The sequence below is a fragment of the Sphaeramia orbicularis genome, chromosome 10 (assembly GCF_902148855.1).
Source record: "Sphaeramia orbicularis chromosome 10, fSphaOr1.1, whole genome shotgun sequence".
Taxonomy (NCBI): domain Eukaryota; kingdom Metazoa; phylum Chordata; class Actinopteri; order Kurtiformes; family Apogonidae; genus Sphaeramia; species Sphaeramia orbicularis.
In genome coordinates, this window is record NC_043966.1 from 34,370,964 (window position 1) to 34,388,783 (window position 17,820).

Consider the following 17,820-nt stretch of genomic DNA (forward strand, 5'->3'; position numbering starts at 1 on the left):
AGGCCTTCAATACGGAGGATATTTCCAGTCCTTGAAACTTTAAACACAGCCCCATATTTCACTGTCAGAAAGGAGGCAGCAAGTCAAATGAGAACAGGGTGTCTTTTAACCTGTATGTGTATACCTGAGACAACCAGACCTTCTCTGCTAACCTGCTGAGAACCACTTGAATGCTTTAATACAGGTTTTGTCTCCTTGTACAAATTCTGGCCATTTACTCAGTTTATACTTTTATGCCCCCACTTTATTCTGCTTCAATGAAAAGATATATTGAAAGACACCAAATGTACAAAATAGAGACAAAATATTTTAATGATAACAAGATACATCTGACATCATGAATCTAAAGATATTTATAGGATCATATGCCCAATGTCTTACAGGTGACTTCTACACTTCTAGACCATGTTCTGTATTTTTAACAGTGAAAGCAGAGTCCTTGTGCTTATCAGAGCAAAACACATAATGTGATGATGGAACACTAACAATACAGGAAACGTGGTTAGTTTATTTTCCTCTGAACACAAAGAAAAGCCATTCAAGCCACTACATTATTACAAAAAGCCATATCAAACCTAATGACAGAGAGCTGAACAGACTTTACACACATACAGTACATTCTCGATAGGATTAGCTTATGTCTTATGTCAGGATGTCACAGGAATCCCAACTTCCACAACAGAATAAAAAAGAAAACCAAAAAAGCCTCACTGATGATTGCAACCCTGGGAGCTTATAATTGCCTCTAAATGACAAGAAGCAAAATGTTACCTTACTGTGAGTACACCAGGAAACAGAAAATGAAAAACCCTAAAAAAGGAGCCACAAAGTTTGAGCATGTGTCATTTTTGCTTTTGGACCAAGCATTTCCTAACGTGCGGAACAATGTGTTCACAAACGGCTACAGCATGTGACTGGCCTGAAATGGTCAAAAGCCTGCGTCTGTGACCTAAAGGAGGAAGAGAAGAGGAGTACAAAGAGAAATAAAGATGATGTGAATCATCACTTAAAAAAAAAAAAAAAAAAGTTGAGCATGTCTCTCTCCCTCTTGCTGCACTCCTCTCCTCCCCGTGTTGCTGGCTCTTGGCTGTGGCCCAGAGGAATTCTCTGGTGGCCTCGGTAAATATAACATTTAGAATAACAGCGCCAGAGCCCCCGTGTGTGGACTTAACCCAGTTCCTGGGTCCTCGCTGCGTTGCCTGTGGCTCTAACGGATAGAATAACAGGCCTTCATGTCTCTCCTGACCTAGGTAAGGGACTGAAGAGGACTAAGGGCTAATTTAGAAGGTCTGGAGATCTGGAAGGTGTGTGTCAAGCCTCTGTTCTAGCCACTGGGACACCAGAGAAGGCGAAGATTAGGTAGAAAGGTTAAGAGCTCAATCTGGTCCAAAGGCGCATGTGGGGATGCTGGGCAAAAAACCAGGCTTGTTCTAATGGAATACCCCATGCTACAGAATTAGCTGTGGCTAAGTGTGACTGTCCTGGTATTATCTCCAAACCTGTAGCAGTCCAACACAACTGACAATCATCCCAAGTGCAACATCTAAGACTTTTGTGGCTCAACATTATTGAAAAATAGCTTTATATCAGTTTAACAGCTTCAAAATCTCCCGATGACACAATATCATCCATTCACATAAATCACAGAGAAGCGGTCACTGTGGACAAAAACAAGTTTAGGCACCTTGATGTGTATGACTTTACATTTGAGAAAGAAGTCCCTCTCAAATCTTGCACTACATTTCAACATCTTCTCATTCCTGTACTTTAATGATAGATGATGGTTAAAAGGAAAACCAAATTAAAGATAATGTACAATATCTGACAGATCAGTTGTATTTGTGAAAACAAGCAATTGTCTCCTAAAGGTATAATGATGAGATTAATCTGTAACGTCACTGAGTAAGTTCCGAAGAATGAAGAATGACTGAGAGTGATGCGATTTTTTTGCATCCAAATGAGACACGTGTCATAGTAGCGCTAATAGGCCTACCAAAGAAAAAAAACAAGTCCATAAAGCTGCATCTGCTACGTTAGTCTCCCATTTCGTGCTGCCCGAACAGAGTGCCCGATGGCAACACAGATCAGTCTTATTGGCTCTCCTATATTTCTGGCTTTGTGAGAGACTTATCAATACATACAATTGTGAAATGACTGTCCATATTCATAGTATTACATTTGCATTCTCTTTAGAGTGGATTTTCACTTGAAGAATGCACAAGTTTGGTGGCTTTGTGGCCATCATGCACTACATTTCATATGTGCCAGAACTGGACTTGAAACCTGTACAATTTGTATTTAATCATCAAGTAACTATAATTACAATACACAATCCCACTTTGAAACAACAAATGGTGTATGTTACATATCTACAGACCAATGTGTGATGGGTGCAATACTGTGAGGAGAACAACAGACAGCACACCATATACTATTTCATATATCAGTATTGCATATTGTTGCTATATTTATACATGTTTATATAAATATAGATAAGTATATTTCTATGTACATTTCGATATTTCAACATTGCATAAAGAATAAAATAAATAATAAAAATATAATCAAATCTTACAGTAAGTATGATTTGAGAAATGCTATATTAGAGCCAAAATAGTCCTAACAATTGAAATAATCATGATATTAACAATTATTATTTAATTTTAAAAAGTCGTGGCCTATGGTCTGGCATAACAGTACAAGCTATACCACAATTACCCTGCAAGTTTACCATGTGGGGCTGCTGGAATGACTGGAGAGGGCGGAATAAGAACAGGAAAAGTCGGGGCTTGTTTCCTTCTGCTCCGTCTGTGTTAAGTGTGTGTAAATAGATGTGTGTTCTGCATGTTCGTCGTGTGTGCGTCAGTGAGGGTGTGTGGATAAGTCTGTAAATGTGGTTTTTAGATCACGTAGAGGGTCATCTATGTTGCGCCGCTCCTGTGTTTTCACCTCCGGATGTCGGTGGCCTCCGGGTCTTCCTGCTCGGCCACCACTCCGACCTCTGGACTCTGGCGGCGCAGACCCTGACTGCGGTTGCGTGGGTGAGCGTTGAAGCCCGCCTTACCGGGTTTGTCTTTGTCGCCTTGCCGCGGGGGACGTGGCTGCTCCGGTTCAGGGTGGGAAGGCAAGGGGCGGCGGTGTTCGGCGGCAGCACCAGCAGGGGATGGTGCAAGGGAGGAGCAGAGACTTAGGCTGTCGCACAGAGCCCCCCAGTTCTGCTCGCACTGTAGTCGGACGCTCCGAGTCAGCGCCTCCTTCACCTCTTCTCCACAGCTCAGCAGAATGTTCACCAGCTCCACATATGGACTGAGCAGAGAGAGGAAGATAAATCATATGAAGCCTTAATCTCATGTTTGGAAGCACAAGAAACCAGGTTCTAGGATTTGAAAGGAATCACTGGGTCACAACTGGGACTATACATAGAAGAACAGAGCAAGAAGAAGGCAAACAATAGTACACATCATGACATAACATTTATTAAAACATATATTAAAGATGATGTTCTCAGCAGAAGAACCAACCACTCACCCTTTAGGGAAGAGATCTTGGAAGTGGATCATCTCCACCATGACCGCCACATTCTCTTTAGCAGCAGAGCAGAGGTTGTGCTTGATGTAGCACTCTCTCTGGAGCTGGAACACCATCTCTTTAATGGACACACACTTCCTGCTGATACAGCTGAACTTGTGCCGTAGCCCATGTGCCATACATTTCAGAGCATCCTTGATGAAGGATTTTCCCTGAGTACAAACACACATACACATAGTTTTCAAATGAACTCTCAAGACAAAATCTCACTGCTATCAACACCTGAAGACTTGTGCAAAACCTGCAGTGTAGCTTTTTACTTTCATTCTGATTTGTGCATTTGTGTATAACAGTTTTGGTGTGCACATTAGAGTTTTAGAACTCCAGAGACATGCACCTGTTTAGCTGTACTGGAGTTTATGAGCAGTTTCCATGTCTAGTTCTAATGGGATTCTGTGTGAATAGCAATAAATCGTTTCATTCATTTCGTTAAATCTAAATTAATCTTCCGGGAATCCACATTAATCTGCCAAATATTCAAGTTCCTATATGACCCTATAGGCATATTAAGACCCTAGTCAGGCCTGGTTTGGCAACACTACAACCTCCACTGTGTATGAAAAAGGAGCTCACCGGGCTTACAGCCAGCTGGCTCATGACCCTCAGTCCCAACTGTACATGCATCAGTCTACTGAGGGGGAAGTGGACTTCCCAAGAGAGGAAAGCAGATTATAAATTCATGTATGACTTCAAATCTCAAAAATGTCCACTATTTGAGGAATGATTTAAACCTTTACCTGTGTAGAAATAAAACCTAATCATACAAATCTGTTCATGGATGACGGGTGTGCAGCAGTGAACCATTGAAAATAAAAAGGAATGTTGCCTGCAGTAATACCATATTTTCCAAAGGTGCCAACACAGACAGACTAGTTTAGTACCTGAGAGTCAAATTTGCCAGCGTTGTGCAGGAACGTCATGCAGATTTCCTGTAGCCCCCGTATCTCGCAGGAGTTATTCTCAAAGCACTCAAACACACCACAGCCAACATCCCCTGCACTCACTAGGCAGTGCTGGATCTCAGCTGGAAAAAGAGAACAGGTTAGGGGAGGGACCTTATCATCTGTTCACAGCAGAGACAGCAGCAGATTGTTACAGGCACGTTGGCAGTGAAGACCGTAAAGCTTGAAGGCACAACTCCACTTTAGCACCGATTGCTGCACGAATCACAAAGCTGATGTGGCGTGTAACTATTTTCACAGACACAGGTGGTCGTTGGTGAGCTCATGACCTGAAGTCTCTTTTGTCTATGTTTTGCCAGAGAGAAAAAGAGAAGCAGGAGCGAGGGGGGGGGGGGGGGGAGAGAGAGAGTAAAAAGTCTAATTTCCTGAGCTGAGGGGTTCCTACGGAGGAACACTTGGTGACAGAGATATTACTGTGTCATTCTGCACCACAATCCATCTGCACTGCCTAGCATTGAGATGGGATGGTGCATTGCAGATACAGCTCTGACTACTTGTGGAGGAAACATATATGCAGTCATTTTGTTCATCTGTCAACTAAATGTGCATCAACAAGTCTCTCATTACAGCTGAGATTACTGAATACTGAAATCAAAATGTTAGGGTTCATGACATGGCACAGAAGAGTGTAAAAGCAGCAATACATGGAATTAATTCAAACCTATAAGAATGCCATATAAATACATAATATCATATCTTGCACACTAGGGACTGGCCCTGGGGTGATCTTTTCTTTTCCGTTTCAGCCATGGAAGTCAGGAGCAGAACTAATGACTGGGGACATAAATTTCCAGAAAGACGGTGAAGGTTTTTCTTCTAACCCCAAAATTGCTGTCTGAGAATATATATACTGAGACATCAGATCACCAGCAGGGAACGCGTTACAGCAAATGTTGCAGAATCAGTGCGTTATTTTCAAGTTAATATGGAAAATTGCGCGTCAGTTTAGGAGCCAGCTGGTAGTATACAGTCTCAGTTTGGCAATGAAAACCCAAACTGTTGACTTAAGTAAAACATAATTACACGCGTGGTTTGTCTTAGAGCTGATAACTGATGGGCGTGAGAACATTTTTCCACCGGTCGGAAATGCGCACCAGTTGCGTCAAGACGACTTTATCTTGACCACAGTTAATAAACGATTAAATCGAACTTATTAGAAATCACGCCTGTCAACAAAGAGCCTCTGTTTTGGGGTGGTGGTGGTAGTGGTGGTGGTAGGGGGGGAATGGGGTGGTGGTGGTGGTGGGGGGGGGGGTAGGGGGGTGCTGAGGGGTTTGTAGGCACTGAGTTGAACTTAAGTGCGCAGGAAAAGTGAGCCGCTGTCAGCAGTGCTTGTTTTGGCATCACGGGAATGTGCTTGGATCGTACGAGCTTGGCCGCAACGTGCATTGAATTACACAGTGGTGTTACCAGGGTCTGTGCTGTGAAACCTGCCATGGATTGGAGTGGGTCCCTATTTCTTATTGTGGATGCAAGATAACAATTATGCTCTAATATTTTGTCACAGGTTTACATGGTAGGTCGCGACGCATGCTCTGTGTGGAAAAAGTGTCCAAACATAAACCTGGAGTTTCAAGGCACAGACAGCACATTAGTATAGTCTATTTATTATTATTATTTTTATTTATTCTAAGCATTCTATTCTGACTTGCATTTTTTTTTTGTTTTGTTTTGTTTTGTTTTGTTTTGCTGAATTCAACCCAAATTTCCTCAGTGGCTTTTATCTAATAACTCCAGTTTTCCCTCAGAGCCCACGAACCACTGAACTCCTCCAACCATTCCTGCTCCACTAACCTGCTTTAACACATCAAACACCCCTCATCTGGACAGACAGTCGACACAAAACACGCCAAACCCCGATTTAATCCAGAAACCCACTGAAACAGTTACCTATATCGCGCGCGCACACACGCACACACACGTCCGCCAGCGCGCATGCACACCTAGATGCGCTGTCGTATACATTACCTATTACCTTGTGCCATTCTATTAATAGTTTACTAACATATTGGATGTCTGTCTGAGAGTATTTACAAGATATCTTCTTTCTGAGTAATCGAAATGGGCTAACTCATGTGCACGTAGGGCTGGGATTTAAGTTAAAAGCGGGCGGATTGCTCAAATCGGCCGGACGTGTCTCCTTTGCGTGGTTGAATTTTTGCAGCCACAGAAACACGTGTCCGGACAAACCCCACGCAAGATGTGTGAGCAGTTGCACCAAGCACAGATCTCCACATTCTGGTCTATTGACACTTATTTCTTACCTGTATTCTGCAGGGAGAGGCGTCCTTTCTGGCTCGCAGGCTTCTCCGGAGGGCTGTCATGAATATCAGTATTATCCGATCGCACTACCTGCTCCAGGACTGATAAAACCAGCAGCGCCACGGCCAGTTTAACCAACATTGCGTTCCCCGACTGCGCACTTTGTCTCCCAGCAAAAGATCCGACAGTGTGTGAGTGTTTGTGTGTGTGTGTGTAAGTGAGTGTGTGTATGTGTGTGTGTGTGTGTGTGTGTGCGCCTGTGAGGGTTCACCTTGGATCAGTGGTTAGCGCAGCTGCGGATCGGTGTCTTATAAGGCAGCTGTGGGACCGAATGCATGAGCTAGAAGGGATGCTGCCTATATTTCTCAGAGCCCCGGGTGTCAATTTGGATGAAGGAGTTAAGCAGGTGTTGTCGGCCGGGGCTTCACGACCAATCAGAGACGCAGACATCCACGTCCAAGGTTTTAGGGGAGTGTCCAGTGAAAGTCCCTTTTTTTGCCATAAAACCGGAGCCATAAAGCAATATTCATGAGTAAGTTGACTTTGACAGCTCAAGGGTGATCAACTTATGTTTAGCAAACCAAATCTATAAAAGCCTATTATTTAATATCCAATATGAACCTCCATCTTCCCCTGAAGCGTCCGCAATTTGCATATTTTGCAAGATAACTTACAAATTTTTTTTATTTTTTTTGAGGGGGGGGTATTTTTGCAGTTGCAGCAGTGATAAAAGTCAATAAAAGTCTGTTTTTGCCATAAACAGGAGCAACGCATGAGAGCAGTGGAGGATCAAGAAGTGGAGAGCCTGCCAACAAACTGGATAAATTTTAAGCATATGATGTCCAAATACTCCACATAAAATAGGCTTAGCTTGTGGGTCTACACTAAGCCATTCAATGCAGGGTAGTTATTAAATTAACTGCAGATTTCAGGATGTCTGTAGTCGTTTTTTTCAAGGAAACATTTAACAGAAAGTGGGTGAAAAGTCTGCAGTGACAGAAACACTTATGAAAATGTTTTCCTACACATTATATTGCAATCATTCCTCTAAGTGTCATCAAACTACACGGCATTAAACCTACACAGACATACATTTACACAACAGTTTGAAATTAAAATGTCATTCTAACACTAGACTTACATTTAAGCCTCTATAAATACAACACAGTGCTCTCTCATTTTACTTTTTTCTTTTCATTTTTTTTTATTTATTTTTTTTTTTTTTGTGAGGCAAAGTAATACGAAGAGGTCTGCTCCACAATGCCCAGTGTAGTCTGTGACAACGAGGTCTACTAACCACTACTACAGGGAGTGATCTAAGAATAGAGGACCAACGTTGGCAGGGCTGTGCATTTGGAGACGTTAGAGGAATCTTTTTCAAGAGCAACACTTGTGGATGCCATGTGGAATAACTGTGAGCAGACTAAGCCTGCAAAAGGAACATAAAGTCTCTGTCTTCAGAATGTTTCCAGTGACCTAATGGTGTACTTTCAGGTAAAGGCCTCTATAGGATCCAGGGCTATAGCAATGGAAGCCAACACAATACTATATGGCTCATCATGCTGGATAGGACCTGTTGATCAGGAGAAGGTGCTGATGGCTGGAAACACTAACTGCATTTTAGACTAAACAGCAGGGAACAGGGTGGGCAACAGCAATGGTGTATTCAACCTCTAGAGCCCATAATTGTACCCTTCTTCCCTTAACCCATAGGGACCCGGTGTGATTTTTGTGTCAGTTCCCAAATGATTTTTTTCTCTGTATTGAATCTTTAAGTGATTTATTACTATTTATTATAGTAATATCTACTGAAATTTGCATTTTTTTCCCAGTGAAAACCATCTATTTTCCTGTTTTTCACTGACTGATCATGAAGATGTTCATAAAAGCTCAGAGTGAAGTCAAAGGTTAATATATAAAAACAGAAAAAGCTGAAGAAAAGATGACTTTTTCAGTAAAATACAGGGTTAACTGGATATAAATCCACTGTCATTGATCCAACTCCATGAGTTTTACTGGTGAATCAATGCTGTAGAAGATGATGGTGTTTCCATGTTCACTACGGAGCCTCTGAACGTCCAAACATGTCATATCTGATGACCATGAAAAGATGACAAATTGCATTTTACACCAATTATTTACATGTATTGGTAGGATTAGTGGATCAGCAGTTTAGATCAGTAGATGCTTTTGGTCGACGGTGGATGTTTGGGTCTTTATAGGTTAATTATGAATTTAAAGTTATCTGTAATAAACAAAATACTGTATATGTATTCACATTGTAGACTAAAGCTAGAACATATGCACAGGAGCAGGGTTTTGTTTTTTTTTTCTTTTAATTCACATATCATGGAAACTGGAGCACCTGGATATCACACCAAGAATTTCAAGCCCAAGTTTGCCTCAATTTCAATAATTTCTTGGTATTATAATGAGGAATGAGAATTGTTTTTGAGTGTCTGTAGTGAGGTGGATACAGGGATCCCAACAAAACCCAGACCTTGAGACAAATCTATTACACCACTGCTCAGATGCCTCATAAACGAACATGGGGAAACGATTCGCGGTCGTGTGTGGGAGACAAACGAATGAAGACACAGGCAAATAGGCATCTTATTGTGGCAGGCAGAATTTCATAGATCTGTGACTTTGAAATCTGTTTATCATAACATTTCATTTATTTTCATAAAATCCTTTTCATGGGAAGCTCAGGCTCTGTTTGCTGGAAAAACTTTCAAACCCAGGCTATATTTAGACCATCAATGAAATTAGCCTAGAGCAGGAATTGGACTCCTGCTCTAACCTAACCAAAATGACGATCACTTATAGCTCTAAATATAGATAATTATTATCCCGAGACTGCAGTAGGCTATCTATCATTTTAATTGAGGTTTTAGCCTGTGGAATGAATTTTAAAGAAGTCGCCACAGCTAAGAAATGGGTGGTATTTTGGCCCTGGTACAGCAGAAAACCTCACATTTCAATATTCCCATTATATTCTTATGGTGGATGTGGTACACTTATTCTGCCATGAAGTTATGATAATCTTGTCCTACTTTTGTCTTCTGTTTCTGTAATATTCCTCATAGATTTAATCAGATTGTTGAAGTCATGGGCTTTTTGCATACCGTGGCTAAATTTAAGATCATTTGCATTACTACTAACTGTTCTCCATTAAATGTTGTTCCAGTCCTAGTGCCGCAAACAGGCGTAAAGTCTGACCAGCGCAGAACGGAAATTGCAATGCAGCAGTATTTTTAAAGTCCGCTGGATTTGCAGCAGACTCACACAGGAGGGTGTAGCGCATCATGGCACGCGTCTGGACTCCAGGCTGGTGCCTTTCCAGTGGTGCCTATACCACAAACTGGAATCTCCTGCTCAATTCACGTCTGTTCAAAGCTGCCCACGCTGCGAACACACCCTCGATTTCGTCCAATCAGTGAGCAGCAGTGAACCACAGACTTGTAAGACTTGTGCGTCACCGCTGCCTACTGATGCTGCGTTCAAGTCACATGGGAAATGCAGCAGGTAAGGAATCACGTCAAGACATGGGGCCTCCGTGCATTATGATAATATTATATTATTTTTAACAAGTTTGTATACATTTGGGGTAGAGCAAATTTAATCTTGTAAGGCCACGCAAAGGTGGATTTCTTTTTTGCAGGCCAGTGTTTTTCAGTTTGACCATAAAAACCCAATATTTTAAAGAGGTTTTCCTGTAAGTGAGCAGGTAGAAGTCAGAGGCCACATGCACCTGTAAGTTTTGACTCATAATTGAAACAAAATAGAGCATCTAAACATATGCTTTTAAAAGCTATACATTCTATTTTTTGTCTATTTTTTGTTCATCTTTATTTAACCAGGAAAAAAATTCTTAAAAATCTGTTTTGCTAAAGTGTCCTGGCAGGAGCAACAACTACACAGAAATAGAAATTTCATCCATACATCCACATAAATAATTTACATAAAACACAGATTAAAACTCAAAAACATACATATAAAATACCACCAATACTTTAGGAGGTACTAAAAGTATACAACAATGTTCCTTGAAAGCATCTCCAAGTTCCCAAGAAAAACATCTACAGCCAGAATAATCCTTTTTCCATTAATTTAAAATGACGTTGAATGTATTCAAAGAGACCAGCTCCTTCATTTTCTCCATTTTGACCCATCTCTGCACATTATCCTCTTTTGAAGGATAATGTAATTAGAATATATTTGATGTTTAAATTTAAGCAAATGCTGTTCCAAACTCTAAAGCTGCTGTCAGTGATGTATCATGCACCGCATGTCAACACCACCACCCTCCATCTCCTGTCATTCACATATTGCTGCATCCTTTGGTATCTGGACATGATGCAGAACCGTCACCACTCTGATGGCAAACAAGTCACACATGGATTGTGGTCCAGTTGCTGCTACCAGCTGTGTGTTGTTGTTTTGTTTTTTTACAGATATTTTTTAACTGGTGCCAATTTACAGGTATGAATCTGTTTCATGTGTATGTTGCAGAAGGGTTTTGTGTCCTTCAGTGACACTGTCCAGAAAATAGACAAGTATGCTTTGACAGCAGTAACATTCATTCACTTTGACTGCTGTTTTGTAAACATACAGAAAGCAGACATGTGGTCTGAGTTGGGACCCCTGGAGCCCTGGCAAGTGATCAACCAATGAAACCACAACAGAGGGGCCAGAATGGGGTGTGAGTGTGTCCATGTATGTATGAGTGTGTATATGGGGGGTCGCTTCACTGGAAGGTAGGCTTCTGTAACAGCAATTAATGGAACCAGTTTACAGACTTCATATAGTACTTTACTGGAAGCATGTGGCTGTAATTCAGCTGAAAGTTCAGGCACAGTAGTGGAAAGCTGCTGGACAACAACAAAAGCACCCACTGACCCTCACAGACTTAACCCACAGTTAAACACTACAGTGACATTTTTGCTGCCTTCACTGTGTAGATAATAATGGTTAGATATTTCTCTCCCTCTTATGTGAGTCCAAACCTTGCACTTTCAGACAGGATCAGTCACACTGTGGGTACTTTAATCTAGTACATATCATATTGAAATATGACCTCAACACAGACTCTACAGGCTCTGATCTGACTGCATGTACAAGACAATTGGAGATCGCAGACCCTCGCCCCCTTAGATCAAATCCACTACACTGAATAATTCCTCTATGTTGTGAATACACTCAGTGAAACATGAAAATATGTTATAAATGAGCTTGCTGACCCATAAAACATGGATAGATGATCCATACATGATTTGGAATCATGTTTCTATCATCTGTTGTTTTGGAGTTACTTGTGGTGGAGTGGATGTAATTACAGTGTCAACACTGTCAATTCTATTGTCAGACTGAGTATAAACAGGTCTTGTCTAAAAGAGAAATGAGAAAGTGTAAACGACTGAAAATACCAAATCTGAAATAACTGTGTTCAAAATTGAGGTCAGGAAATGTGGCACAAGTTAAATATTTAGAAATGAAATGCAAAATGGTCTGGGTTCTGGATCTGTCTTTTGCATCAGCAAGAAATTGATGAGGAAGTGTGTGTTTTGTAAGAGCAATAAGTGACTTCTTTTCAGAGAAAATCATAAAAATGGCAAAATTTACCTCTCTTCCACTAGTAGAGAAGTCTATGAAAAAAGAAAAAAAAAACAGAATACAGATCTAGATCCACACCACCTAGTAGGAGGACTGACACCTAGAGACCTACCTTGTGCACATTTGGACAGTGGAAGTGTGCAGTGCATACATGAATACAGTATGTACTGCAGGCATATACGCATACTTTGTACATACAGACAGACTGACCTCACAGGGGTGAAGATGAAAATGTGCACTGGCTTTCAGAGAACAGACAAAGTAGAGCTGAAGCAGGGATGGCTGACTGCATCTTTATTCAGAATTTTGACCATATGCCAGAAAGAAAAACAAACAAACAAACAATAAACTAAAGTGATGTAACTGGTGCATATTGAAAGGATGCTAAACAGACAGTAACAAATGCAAATTAAAGAGCATCAGTCTAAGGCGTTAGTTATGGACCAGTTTTACACTGAGCCAGACCATATTCTGTGTTGGAAACCTGAGGCATTGGAGCTGTGTAATGACACATGTTCTCCATTTCATTTGCAGACTTCTACTCAGGCATGCCACTAATGTTGTTATTTTGCCTAAGAGTGTCGCATTCAAAGGGTGCCCAGTTCATAGTAATGTTGTTGTTCTACAAACATATTGTGAACATTCTTAAAAAACAAATCTCAGCACGAAATCCCCGCCGTGCATTAACATAAAAGGAGGAGAATGAGCATGCGAGGGAAGCAGTGTTGAGCTGTGAGAAAAAGAAGCTGTGAAATATCAAATACCAAAGTCTTCGAGGAACTCGAAGATGATATCTTAGATTCTAAATTTGGCTCAGTTTATGACTGTGCATTTGTGTGTGTGTGCATATTACTGTTGTCAGGTGTAAAGCTTGTATCTCTTTGCTTGTCTGGAACTGCATGTAAGAAAAGCAAGCAGGATGACAGTGCATTTTTGGACTCATCCAAAGTTTGTAGTGGGGTTTTATGAGTCTAAACCCATTAAGAAGCACATAAATTTGACATTTTTCTTTGGAAATGTGCACACTGAAACAGAAAACATTAAATGTTATAGCAGTGAGCTGCAGGAGCTTTCTATTTCCCTCCCATTTATGCACTCTGGTCTGTTAACTCACCTGACTCGTGAAAAGAGAGTTTTTACTGGCTCGGCGCAGCAGGCCAGCTCTGGGCTCTGATTCCAACCGGTGTAAAAGCGCCACATCTCAGACCCTCACTTTACTTGCCTCAAACAATGTGCTATTATAGAGTTTGCTCTGTATGGGTTATATTGCTACAGCGCTGGCAGATTACAAAGTGCTCCGTCTCATTACTGTCCATATAAGCCTGCAGGCCTCGCCAACACAAAGGAGTGATTGAGTGATAAGGAGAAAGAGATGGGCCGTAACTGCCCATGAGAGCCCTCACCTTGGCTGCTCCAGCCTCGATGAGGGCAGAGGTGATGTCATCATGGCTAGAGACACAGGGGTTGACCCTTCTGATAGGTGGGCACGCTGGGACAAAAGAGAGCAGCTTGGACACAAAGGCCCCATTTAATGAGAGTGAGACATGAGGCCAGAGCAGACTCCGTGGGTGGCACATAGTGTCATAGCTGCTGAAAAGACCGGTGAGCAATTAATCATCTGATTCAAGAACTGGGCAAAGGGCTTATTATGTAAGGTCAGTGTAGACAACACTTTTATTTGATCATACTGATCGCCCAATCTTTTTTTTCCTCCCATAGTACTGGATCCAGGGATGCTATATTCATCGTGATGGTCAGGTCCAACAATTGTGCAATATAATATGACACACTTACCCCTCATTAGAGATGAAGGGTCCTTTGTGGCAGCCTGACAATCATTAAAACTTCTCCCCTGGCTTGGCTTGTTTACTCTGTGGTAATTACCAGGTGATTGTGTGGCCTGTGACCCACATTCAGAGTCAGGTCAGCCAAGACATGGGGGATAATTGACAATATTCAGGGAAGTGCACGTAGAGAAAGAGTGTTAGAGTGGATAGTCATTTGTTCCTGCCTCATTAGACTGTGTTAGAAGACAAGCTGGCTCACAGTATTCTTGCGGTGGAACAATACCTCTTTCCAATGTAAAACCAAAATGTGGGATCTGGGGTGTAAATGTGTATTGGAGTACATATGGCTACCTCATTTATTCATTTATGCTTTCATTTATTTTTTCACTATGGAACATAAATTAATCAACTGACTGTGTAATGTATATGTCTTCAAGCTGAGGTCATTCTGTTCAAATATAGCTTCTGAAGCGTTTCTCGGCTTCACCCGTTTCACCTGTCCAAGAGAGTACACCACGTCTCCTGGCAGCGCTCCTACCACGACAGAAACCAGTGAAAATGGCCGATCCTCTCTGACTGCCCACAGATACTAACACTAACACACCTACTATACTGATACTTCACACAAATCCTTTTCCTTCCATTACAAATGTTTCAGTCTGTCAGCTTCCCTGTGGTTAACTGGCTGTTGTTGTGCAAGACTTTGGGAAATTTATGAATATGATTTTCTTTTAATGCTATAAATCTGCTTTAATTTGTTTATTGTGAGATTATCACCACAAAGCAACACAGGCCTTACCACAGGCAATAAAAAGTTAATTCTTGGCCAACCTTTGAAAACTAATAGGTTGCATGCTTCCAACATCACAAGGCTGGAAAACTAAATTGAATTTGGCAGTAGTCTCAGAATTCTGTCAGAATCAGCTATGCGGTGTAAACTACTCAGTGTGAATCCATGTCTGTTTGTTCTAAGGTGCCTGAATAAGAATTTGGACTGAGTTACTGAAGACCCAAGTCTTAGAAAGCAGCAATTAAATAACTATAATGTTCCACAGCCTAAAACATAACATGTACAGGACTAAAACATCAAAAAACTAGAAGCACTCGGAGAGCGCAGACCTCCGCCAAGGCTGATCAGTGCCCCCCCCCCGTGGCCCCCCCCACCCCCAATCACCACCAAAATTTAATCATTTCTTCCTTATCCCATTTCCAACAAACCCTGAAAATTTCATCCAAATCTGTCCATAACTTTTTGAGTTATATTGCACACTAACAGACAGACAAACAAACAAACAAACAAACAGACAAACAAACAAACCCTGGCAAAAACATAACCTCCTTGGCGGAGGTAATTAGCATCTCATGCAACGTTGTTGACTGAATGCATTTGAAGTGGGATGGTGAATGCAGCTGTGAAAGAGGTTTGGACAAGCACATTCACAGCCAACTCTAACACCTATTTGTATTTACAGTCAATGCGATTTTGCCAATTCAAACATGCCAGATTTATGTATATATGTTTAAATATGAGGCTGACCTAGAAATGTATAGCTAATTTTAACTCTTATTATGTGCAATAAAATTTTGTGAACTGAAAAACTGTTCAAGAGACCTAAGCTACTAAAAACTACGCCATCACTAATACATTGCTGCTTGAAACTCAGAGTGTGCAAGTTGAAGTCTCTAAACCCACAAATGGTTTGATGGACTATTTCATCTCAAAATGAAGCGAGTAGTTGTGTTAAACGCGTGCTAGCCAGTAATATTATGTCAAGCTGTTATCCAAACAAACTCAAATTGCTAGTAGTTGCCACAACTGGTCCAAAAATCAAACACATTGCAGAGTTTCAGCATCGTAACCTTAATTTCAGAACATTTAATTTCAATTTTCCTAAATTGTCGACTTGGTTTTAAGCCGCTGTTGCATAAGCATTCATGCTCTCAAGGAGAAACATCCAGCCGTTTGTCTGTGCATGTGATATGCCAGCGAGCCCTAAAACATACCTTGGATTGTGCAAGACTATGTGTTGGTGAGCAATAATAACGCTGTTAGGTAGCTCATTAGAAAAGTGTTGTTTGACATGGCTTGATTGGGCGGCATTGTTTCTATACTGGCGCCTGCATTTACAAAGGACAGCATTCGACTGTTACTGTGATAATAATGGTCTTGTGTAAACTTACCTTTCTGTAAAGGATAAAAGATTTCATTGTACACTGAGGAGTACCATATGCATTTAGGTATTTTTGACTGGAAATTGCGCCAAGAAAAGGAACCATTTTGTGATAGTGGGATAAATAAAGCTCGAGATATATTTAGAATAGTTGAGGTTAATTAGCCAGCCCATGAATTAGTGGTTGGGTCCAGATCAAACCAACATGTCACAGATGCTTGTGAACCTCAGTGCCATGAGGTTACAATTGTAGGATGTTTTGGGATATTTGTTGTTTACGATGTGCGTTCTACGGTTAGGGGTAATTGATTGCTGTGATGGTGTGTGTTGGAACATGTTGTATTTTTCCGTAAGGCCAGCGGCTGAGAGGGGGCTGGGTTGCAGCAACAGATGAAAAGCCTTCCAGGACCGTCCAACCTTCCCAGGGATTCCCAGAATTCCAGTTGCTAATTATGACATCCGTGGAACAGAGTCTACCCCCCCCACACACACACACACACACACACACACACACGCAAACACACATACACTTTTACACCTATTACAAACACACATACACACACATTCCAATTACCTCTCCATTCACATCTTTACAGATGAGAGTCAGAAACAGATGATGGGAATGGAGGGAGACAAGAGGGATGGAGAGAGGAAGATGATGAAGCAACAAGGAAGAAGAGGTAGTCCAGGTAGTCTGTATGTTAGAGAATAGTGGATTGCTTTTTGCCTGTCTAGGTCACTGGAAGTTAGGTTTAACCCATAAAGACCCAAACATCCACCATTAAACAAAACTATGTCCTGATATAAAATGTTTGATACCTGTTGATCCACGAGTTCTATCAGTTCATATAAATATTTGGTGTAAAATGCAGTTTGTCATCTTTTCATGGTCATCAGATTTGACCCATTTGGATGTTTAGAGCCTCTGTAGTGAACATGGAAACACTGTCATCTTCTACAACATTGATTCACTAATAAAACCCATGGAGTTTGATCACTGACAGTGGGTGGAAACACTGGGTTTATGTTCAGTTAATGATAGATTTTGCTTAAAAAAGTCACTTTTTCTTCAGTTTTTCTCTATTTTTTGATATAATAACTTCAACTTCAACTTACTCTGGGCTTTTATGAACATCTATGTGATTAGTAAATTAAATGAAGGAAAATACTAGATTTTCAAAATACAGAAGATAATAGTACAATAAATGGTGATAAATCACTTGAGGACAGTTAAATATAGAGAAAAATTTATTTGGGAACTGACCCAAATGTCACACTGGGTCCTTATGGGTTAATACGACATATATGATATTACCTACTCTAGCTAGGTAGGAGACATAGACAGATTCCCTAAAATCATCCATCAATCTTCAGTAACTGACTGGTTAAATGTGTTGTTAGGGTGGCTTTATGTACAGCCTCTTCATTTCATAT

At 41.0% G+C, this 17,820-nt stretch overlaps 1 protein-coding gene across 1 annotated transcript; it reads right to left on the reverse strand.

Moving 5' to 3' along the window:
• Positions 1-287: 287 nt before the first annotated feature.
• On the reverse strand, positions 288-7,190 carry stc2a (stanniocalcin 2a). Its single transcript, XM_030145467.1, has 4 exons — positions 6,815-7,190; positions 4,470-4,612; positions 3,529-3,740; positions 288-3,306 (listed from the first exon to the last, which is right to left on the reverse strand). The coding sequence occupies exons 1-4, from the start codon at positions 6,951-6,953 to the stop codon at positions 2,946-2,948; spliced, it is 855 nt and encodes a 284-aa protein (XP_030001327.1). The 5' UTR covers positions 6,954-7,190; the 3' UTR covers positions 288-2,945.
• Positions 7,191-17,820: the final 10,630 nt, after the last annotated feature.